At 56.9% G+C, this 8,871-nt stretch overlaps 1 protein-coding gene across 1 annotated transcript; it reads right to left on the bottom strand.

Moving 5' to 3' along the window:
- Window positions 1-255: 255 nt before the first annotated feature.
- On the bottom strand, window positions 256-8,487 carry ZNF594 (zinc finger protein 594). The gene is made up of 4 exons (XM_032431669.1): window positions 8,435-8,487; window positions 4,769-4,879; window positions 4,521-4,618; window positions 256-3,459 (listed from the first exon to the last, which is right to left on the bottom strand). Exons 1-4 carry the CDS (start codon window positions 8,485-8,487, stop codon window positions 1,463-1,465), a joined length of 2,259 nt encoding a protein of 752 aa, XP_032287560.1. The 3' UTR covers window positions 256-1,462.
- Window positions 8,488-8,871: the final 384 nt, after the last annotated feature.

The following is an 8,871-nucleotide window of genomic DNA, read 5'->3' as shown; positions in this document are numbered from 1 at the left end:
CTGTGTGGGGGTCACACATGGTGAACTTGGTTGCTGGGGACCCCACCTCTATGGGTGAGAAGGACAGTCAGGTGGATCGTGGTGAGCAGCCTGGATACTTCAAAAGTTGCTTATGACATGAGTTTTTTTTTTTAAGATTTTATTTATTTATTTGACAGGGAGAGACACAGAGAGAGAGGGAACACAAGCAGGGGGAGTGGGAGAGGGAGAAGCAGGCTTCCCGCAGAGCAGGGAGCCCGATGCGGGGCTCGATCCCAGGACCCCAGGACCATGACCCGTTCCAAAGGCAGACGCCCAACGACTGAGCCACCCAGGCGCCCCTGACATGAGTTTTTTGCCTGAGACTTGAGACACCGAGTGACAGTTTGATCTTCTTGGTCACTTAGTGGATATAATCAATAGGTAGTTGGGGGGGGAGATGGCAAGTAGGTTTTGTCTCTAGTGTCAACTAGGAAGGATTGAAAAGCTTTTGCCTTGAGCATCCCTTTAAGTGCTGGGTCTGTCTGGACTCAGCAGGAACAGAACAGTTGACTGGCTGTGACCACCCCGGTGGGCAGAGCCTAATGCTAATTGGCTGTGAGGACCCAGACAGGCGGAGCCTAATGCTGATTGGCTGTGAGGACCCAGACAGGCGGAGCCTAATGCTGATTGGCTGTGACCGCCCAGATGGGCAGAGCCTTACGCTGACTGGCCATGACCGCCCAGGTGGGAAAAGCCTAGTGCTGATTGGCCATGACAGCCCAGATGGGTGGAGCCTAATCACCAGGCTTCGTGAGCTCCAGGGTTCCCCTTGGCCCCTCCAGTTCTCAAACCAGCTGTGTCCCCTTGCAAAGCCCTGGGTCGAGACAAAACCACTGCCCCTACGGTCCCCTGACCTTTTGCAGTAGAGTTCCTCCCCGCTCAGGCCACCTCTGTGCTGTGCCCTGGTGCACGCTCTGATTCTGTCCCTGACACCTGCTCTCTGATCTCCTGGGGCTACCAGAGGACACCCCGCTTTCTCTGCGGGACACCCTCCTCTGGCCCTTGTGTCCTGGCGTCCAGCTGTCCTCCTGCCATTGTGGCTTCCTCCCAATTCGTGGATCATTGCAGTTAGCATCATCACACATGTGTAAGAACGAGAAGAGGGGGAGACATACATATAAAGCACATCCCTAATGGGAACCACCCCTAAAGTACGTAAAGCAGATTTAGACCTGTCCCTGGACCAGGGGTCAGGGCTAAAATGGCTCCTTTCATGAAGAATTTAGTTCTGGGGCTGTTGCCATGGTGACTTCTAATGACTTTAATGACAGTAGACATCCCCTAAAACATTGTCCAGTGATTACAACCCAGGGACCACATCCAGCGTCAACTTGGAGTCAGAAGGATGGCCTGTACGTCTTCCTGCCTCCAGATGCTTTCCAGCGATAAACACCTTGACAGTGCAATAAGGATGGCCTCTCTCAGGCGCGCCCTGGGTCCCTTAGGGTTCCGTCACCTCCGAGTCCTGTCTGTGGGCTCTGTCGCCGCGCCCCGGCCCCTCCCCGGGGTGCAGCCGCTGGTGTTTAAGAAAGGCTGTGCGCCCCCGGAAGGCCTTCCCACAGGCGCCGCATTCAAAGGGACTCTCTCCAGTGTGGATACTCTGGTGACTGAGAAGGTGGGAGTTCTGGCTGAAGGCCTTCCCACATTCGGGGCAATTGTAGGGTTTCTCTCCTGTGTGCACACGGTGGTGTTTAATGAGGTCGGAGCTGCCCCTGAAGGACTTCCCGCATTTAGCGCAGGGGTAAGGCTTCTCCCCGCTGTGGATTCTCTGGTGCCTTGTGAGGTCTGAGCTCTGCTGGAAGGATTTCCCACACTCTGCACATGCATGGGGCTTCCCTCCTGCGTGAGTCACCGGAAGTCCCACAAGGTCTGAGCTGCCCTGGAAGGTTCTGGAACACTGGCCGCGCCGGCGCACTCTCTCTTCCCCATGAGTTCCCCGCTCGTCCCCAGGTGCCTGGTCCTGGCTCAGTGTCCTCCTGCGTCCCTGGGGTTTCTCTGCAGCGTGAAGCCTCTGGTGTTTGAGGAAGGCTGTGCGCCAGATGAAGGGCTTCCCGCAGGCCCCGCACTCGTAGGGCTTCTCCCCGGTGTGGATTCTTCGGTGCTGGACGAGGAGTGAGCGCTGCCGGAAGGCTTTCCCGCACTCGCCGCACGGATACGGCTTCTCCCCGGTGTGGATTTTCTGGTGCGTGAGCAGGTGTGACCTCTGGCTGAAGGCCTTCCCGCAGGCCCTGCACTCATAGGGCTTCTCGCTGGTGTGGATTATCCAGTGCCGGATCAGGTCTGAGCTTCCCCGGAAGGTTTTCCCACACTCCGTACACTCATAGGGCTTCTCCTCCCTCTCAGTTCTCTGCTGTCCCAGTCGGCCCACGTCCTGGCCCACGTGCAGCCTCTGGTGCTTGAGCAGAGCCGTGTGCCCGCTGAAGGCCTTCCCACACCCGCCACATGCATAGGGCCTCTCCCTGCTGTGCACCCTCTGGTGCTCGGTGAGGCGTGCACGCTGCCTGAAGGCCTTCGCACACTCAGGGCACGCGAAGGGCTTCTCCCCGGTGTGGGTCCTCTGGTGTGTGGCCAGGTGTGAACTCTGGCTGAAGCTCTGGCCGCACTCATAGCACTGGTACGGCTTCTCTCCGGTGTGAACTCTGTGGTGGATGACCAGGTCCGAGCTCTGGCTGAAGGTCTTGCCGCATTCGTGGCATGCGAAAGGCTTCCTGCCACCGCCATGGGTCCTCTGGTGCAGGACCAGGCTGGAGCTCCCGCGGAAGGCCTTGCCACACTCCTGGCACTCATAGGGGTTCTCGCCACTGTGGATCCGCTGGTGCCTGGCCAGGTTGGAGCTCTGGTTGAAGTCCTTCCCACACTCGCGACACAGGTAAGGTTTCTTCCCTGTGTGAATTCTCTGATGAATAATGAGATTTGAACTCTGGTTGAAGTCTTTCCCACATTCGTCACACATATAGGGTTTCCTTCCCGTGTGAATTCTCTTGTGGATGATCAGGTTTGAGCTCCGGTTGAATGTTTTCCCACATTCCTGACATTGATGGGTCTTCTTCACGTTACCAGTTTTTTGGTGCTGGGTGACCTCTGACGTCTGCTGGAATCTCTCACCACAGGCTTCTCTGCTGTGGGATCTTTCTCCTGCAGCAAGTGTTCTTTCTCTCCCATTACACCTGTGGCCTCTCTCTCCTGCGATGGCTTTTGCAGGAATGAGATTCGCTTCCTTGATAGCTCTCCCTTGGGAAGCGGGGAGCCCCCCTGCATCCTGTGAGGGGCTCACCCAACGCCTCAATGACCCGATCACAGGGTCAGCAGCTTCAACCAACCCACGCTCCTGACGGATCAGTCTCTGGCATCCTTTGGATACAACCCTTGCTGGATCTTTGTCTCCAGGAACGTCCATCTTTGACTTCTGGTCCTTTATGTTATTCCTGATCTCTGGATCTGAAATGATAAGTAGACCATGCTAGCATTCCTAAAATACAAACATCACCTCTTCCCCCATACTGAGAAGTTGAAGAGGGAGGAATAAAGAACTGAGAAGAGGACTGTGTCCTGGCTGGGGCTGAGATTCGGACCTTTTTGGAGATTGTGGCCACCACCGGAACACTCCCACTTATGCCTGCTCTCTAATAAATACATACAATTTTTAAAAGAAAAAAAAATGAAGTGGTGCATGAGCGCCAGGAGAACTCCCTTCCTTTTCCTTTTCCTGTGGCCTTGCACTGTCCCTCTGGCACCGTCCACAGACAAAATCTAAACCTCGTGCCCACTGGCCAAGGAGAAACGGTGCAGATTCAGTAACACAAGCAGGACAGAGAAGGGCGGAGGAGGAGGTGAGAGCCCAGTCCTTCCAGAACACCCGGGCAAACCCGGAACCGGGCCCCCCCACCCTGCCATCCCCCCAAGATGAGGCTGGACGCCCTTTGGCACAGACCGCAAGCACCCTGCCACCAGGCATCAAAACCACTGGGAATCCTCGATCCTCTGATGCCAATGATCCCTTTACAGACTCTCCTTGTTTGTGTGTTTCACCCCAAACTCAGAGAGCGGAGAGCATATGGAGGCCCCCCTCCCCCAGTGGGGCCAGCTCTGCCTCCCGCAGCGTCTCCTCCCCACAGAGCTTCCATGGAGTGCAGGCCCGGGGCCCAGCATCCTCCGTGACCTGCTCACAGCCACATCCCACAGCATCCTGAATTCCTGAAACAGAAGCCCCTGCTTGGGAACCACCCAGGAGAGAGCAGCAGACACTTGGTACCTTTCCTTCTCTCCTTAGAACTCCGCTATGTCGCGCATCACCCTGGCTCTCAGCGGCCAATCCTGTCCTCGCTTTAGAAAGGTGAGACCACGGGGTGAAACCCCTGCGTTGCCCTGTCTTGTCAGCAACTCCACACTCCGCTGTATTTCTTCTCTGCCGCTACCCAGTGCTGATCTGCCCTCTGAGCCCTGCTGTGGGCTGCGCACTGCACTAGGTGGGAAGTAATGAGCACCATGCAGGACAATACCGAGGACAGAGTCCCTCTCCTTGAAGAGCCCATACTGGGCTGGGGGCTCACGAAGGGTACGCACGGGGTGCTGTGAGACCTTGCAGAAAGAGCACATCCTTGAGGGGGGACAGGCAAGGAAACTTCTGGAAGGACAAAGCTTCTAAGCTGAGGCCTCAGAGACCACCTGAGATAACCAGACTTCCCACGAGGCTGCAGCACGTGCATGGGTGGGAGGTGAGAGAAGCCACCAGCGTCCATGCACGCACCATGTGACCGAGCCCAGGATGCGGGACGGCAGAAGGCGGAGCTGGGAAGGGCTGGTCAACTCGTGGAGGACCAAGAGGTTTGGGCTTTCTCCTGAAGGCCATGGGAAGCCCCTGAAGGGGTTAACGCAGGAGAATGGTGTAAGCAGATTTATGGTTTTAGAAGACTGTTCTGATCATTTTCTGGAGGATGGATGTTGGGTCAAGGCTGCAAGCGGGGATATCAGGCAGGCAACCACAGCAGTGGTCTGCTTGGAGCCAGGGAAGGCCCCAGTGAGCTCCGGGCAGAGGGCACGGATGCCAATGATCCCTTTACAGACTCTCCTTGCCAGAGAAGCAAGACCTGGTGCTGTCCTAGACAGAGGGGCCGAGGGGACAGGGCAGGCATTAAGGATGGCATCCACGTTTCTAACTTGGGCAACCACCTGAATTGGGTAGTTGGAGGCAAAGGCCAGGTGAGGGGGAGGCAGTGGGGGAAATAATTTCAGAGGTGTTGGAGATACCTGTGAGGCATCCGGGAGAAATGTCTGCAGAGCCGACGGGTCAGCAGGTCAGGAGCCCAGGAGGAACATCTGGAATGCAGGCAAAGATTTCAGAATCATCATCACGCAAGTAGCATCTAAAGCAGAAAAGTGTCACTAGTTACGGCTTGGAGACCTGAGCAGAGCACAGGGTGCGGGAGCGAGCAGAACCAAGTTAGAATCCCAGCGTCTTAATCTCCTTCAACCATCCTCCCCTCGATGTCCAACAGAAGGAAGAGCACTTGTCCCACGGTGTCATCGTGCTGACGAAGCCCCCCAAGGTGGACAGTGCACACCACGACCGCGTAAGCTTCTCAAGAAATTCCACGGGGCTGGGGGCTCCGTCTGTTTTCAGTGTTGGAACAGGGCCCCGAATACAGCGGGCACTCAATAAAAAACTGCAGAATAAGTGAGCAGGATACCCCTTGACCCAATAATTCCTGAAATCCTTTTCTCCCTTGGCTTCCACAGTGGGTGATATTCCAACCACTTTTGTACTATCTTTACCCATTTCTCCGTGTGTTACATGCGTTATGGAGGCCCAGCCCCTCGTCCTGTCTTTCTGTGATGTATCAGTGGCCACACCCCCTCTGGCTCCGGTGGTCTCCTTTGTCCAGGATGAATCATGATCTGGAACTCCTATTCCTCACCCACATTTTCGTCTACACTCACTGTGCATCTCTAGTCCTGTGTCTTACTGGATTGTGAAGCAAATGGATAAAGATGAACTCGTCATTTTACAGTTATTCCCCTTTCTTACTATCCCTTTCTGCCAAACGACCCGTTTTCGTTGAACAAGTATTTACCATGATCCTACGGCGTCCAGGCACTGTTCTAGACCCTGGGATGCCGTGGTGAATCAGACAAGGTCCCTGCCCTCGTGGGGTCTGGCGTTCCAGGGGCTTCTAGGCCAGAGACACAGTCGTTTATGCCACCTAAAATGTGGTCCACACACCAGCACCATCAGCCTCTCCCAGGAGCTTGGTAAAAATGCCAATTCTCCAGCAGCGTCCCAGACCCACTGAGTCAGACTGTGGGGGAGGGGCCCGGCAGTTGGTACCTGCCAAGCCCTCCAGGAGACACAGGTGGGCTATGACTTCCTCTTGGACTCCCCTATTTCCATACCTACGAACTCTGAAAACCTCCTTTGGCCCTCTCCAACCCCATCTGAGTCCAGAACCTTCTCACCTCGTGCTTGGATTGCTTGGAAAATCTCTGATAAATCTGCTTTCTGGTTCCAACTGGTAAAGCTAATGCTGTTGGACGAAGTACTTTTCTCAAATCCTGCTTTCCCGGATGACAATGATCGAAAACTTACCGTGAATTTTTAAATCATCTATTAAAGGAAATGATAGCGCCTCTTGACTTCCGAGCTATGTTATTCCCTCGGGCTGCTGTAACAAAGTACCCCAGATTGGGTGGCTTCGAGCAGAACTTTGTTCTCTCGCAGTCGGAGGTCAGAAGTCTGAAGCGAAGGTGCCGGCAGGTGGCTTCCTTCTGTGGGCTCAGGGATCGCCTGCACCCCTCCCCCCCAGCATCCGGTGACAGCAGGCAGTCCTTGTGTCCCTTGCTTTGTAGATGCATCACCACAATCTCTGCCTCCCTCTCCACGTGGCTTCTCCCTGCTTTGGTCTCTTCACGTGGCCCTGCTCTTATAGGGACACCACTCATATTGAATCGGGGGGCGGGGAAGGGAGCTGTTCTATTCCAGTATGACCTCACCTTAACTAATTACATCTGCAACGATCCTATTTCCAATAAGGTCCCATTCTGAGCTAGTGGGGTTAAGATGTCGATATTCTGAAGGGACACAATTGGGGTGGGGGGGCACAATTCAACATATAACAAGAGCCCTCCTCTACGATTCACCTAAGAGCAAAACTGCGCTTCAGTGTCCCCCCTAACTTCCCATACACTGTGCTTCTCCCCGCGCTGTCCCTTTGCCTCCCACTCTTCTGCTCGCGATGCGCTCCAGGTCTCCCTCATCTACACCGGGACCCAGAGCCCAAAGAGCCACAGGCCAGGCACTTCATCAGAACGAATGAAGGAAGCTAGGTGATTATCCACGACAAAATGATACTTTGCTTCCATGTCAGGGAGACGGTGGAGATTATTGGGGACTGGGGCTCTGGAAATTGGACGCCGAGTCTGAAGGTGGAGCTCCTCAATTCCTGCTCAGTGCACCGTGTAGACATGGGGGGGGGGCGTTGCGTGTGGACACGTCTGAGCTTTCAAGACATGCTAAAGCCTAGATCTTGTGTGAGTAGATGTGAAAGACATTTCCTCATTTTAAAATGTTGGCCTCGGATTAAAATAAAATCCAAGGGCATGAGCGGGGAAAATGCTGCCTACAATCCTACCTGGCCCTGGGGCCATCATTCTTCAGCCCGTGACCTTCGCAAATACTTCCCACAGCTGCAGGCCCACCTGTTGGCACCTTCTAACCATTTCAATCTTTTTAAAGTCATATTTGCGTGCATGCGTTACAACGATAGAGCCCCTGCCTAGAGAGGGACCCGGAGACTTGCACACTCAGGCACACACGTGAAACAAGTTAGTAAGCACTAGCTCAACGAGCTAAACGAGATGAGAAGCTCAGAGATGCGGGTGGCAACTCTGGAAGGCTTCCCAGAGGAAGGGGCTTTTGAAGCTACTCATAAAAGGATGGGCAGACCTTTACAAAGAAGAGACTGGCCTAGACCTCGCCCCCCTCCTCTGAGCTCCCAGGGCAGGAACATTTCAGATCAAGTAGGACAACACGTCTGGCCCGCACAGCTCATTCCTGTGGTTCGGTCTGGTCCCCCATCGCGGCCCTCGGTCACCCCCGGAGCCCAGGAACGAGGTCTCGCGCAAAGGCTCCGGGCACAGCGCAGGGCAGGGAGCGGGGGCAGCCTGGGCCTGGGGGAGAGGCAGCTCGCTGCCCCCCAGGAGGGAGCTGGAACCCACCAGGGTACGGAGAGGCGGCAGCGGATGGTCGTGGCGGCGCGCGCCGGGAGCCAGAAGGGGACCCAGCCCCGCCGTCCCCGAGGCCCAGCCTCTCCCCACTGGCCGGCCTCCAGGGGTCTGCTCTGCGCCCCGCTTCCCCGGGGCGGGGGTTAAGGTTCCCGGGCGCCGGGACCCCCGGCTCTGCGCACGCAGCAGGTCTCACCTCCAGGCCACCCCAGCCTCTCGCTCCGCCGCGGCCCCCTCCACGGCGGCCATCGCGCAGCCCCGGCTCGGCCCGCGTCAGGAGCGCTCCCCGAGCCGGCGGTCCCCCCACCCCCGCCGCCAGCTGCCGCGGCGGACACCTCCCGCCCGCTCGGGGGTCTCCTCTGCGCAGGCTCGGGCGGCCCTACGGCAACCTCTCGGGGTCTCCTCTGCGCAGGCTCGGGCAGTTCCCGCGGCGGACACCTCCCGCCCGCTCGGGGGTCTCCTCTGCGCAGGCTCGGGCAGTTCCCGCGGCGGACACCTCCCGCCCCCTCGGGGTCTCCTCTGCGCAGACTCGGCCGGGCCCGCGGCTCCCGTCCCCGCCCGCTCGGGGGTCTCCTCTGCGCAGACTCGGCCGGGCCCGAGGCGCCCGCTGGGTCTCGCGGAGTCGACTCAGGG

Source organism: Phoca vitulina, unplaced genomic scaffold, assembly GCF_004348235.1.
Source record: "Phoca vitulina isolate PV1807 unplaced genomic scaffold, GSC_HSeal_1.0 scaffold47, whole genome shotgun sequence".
Classification (NCBI taxonomy): Eukaryota; Metazoa; Chordata; class Mammalia; order Carnivora; family Phocidae; genus Phoca; species Phoca vitulina.
The sequence above is the reverse complement of the archived record's forward strand: the minus strand, read 5'-3'. Positions and strand labels throughout refer to the sequence as shown.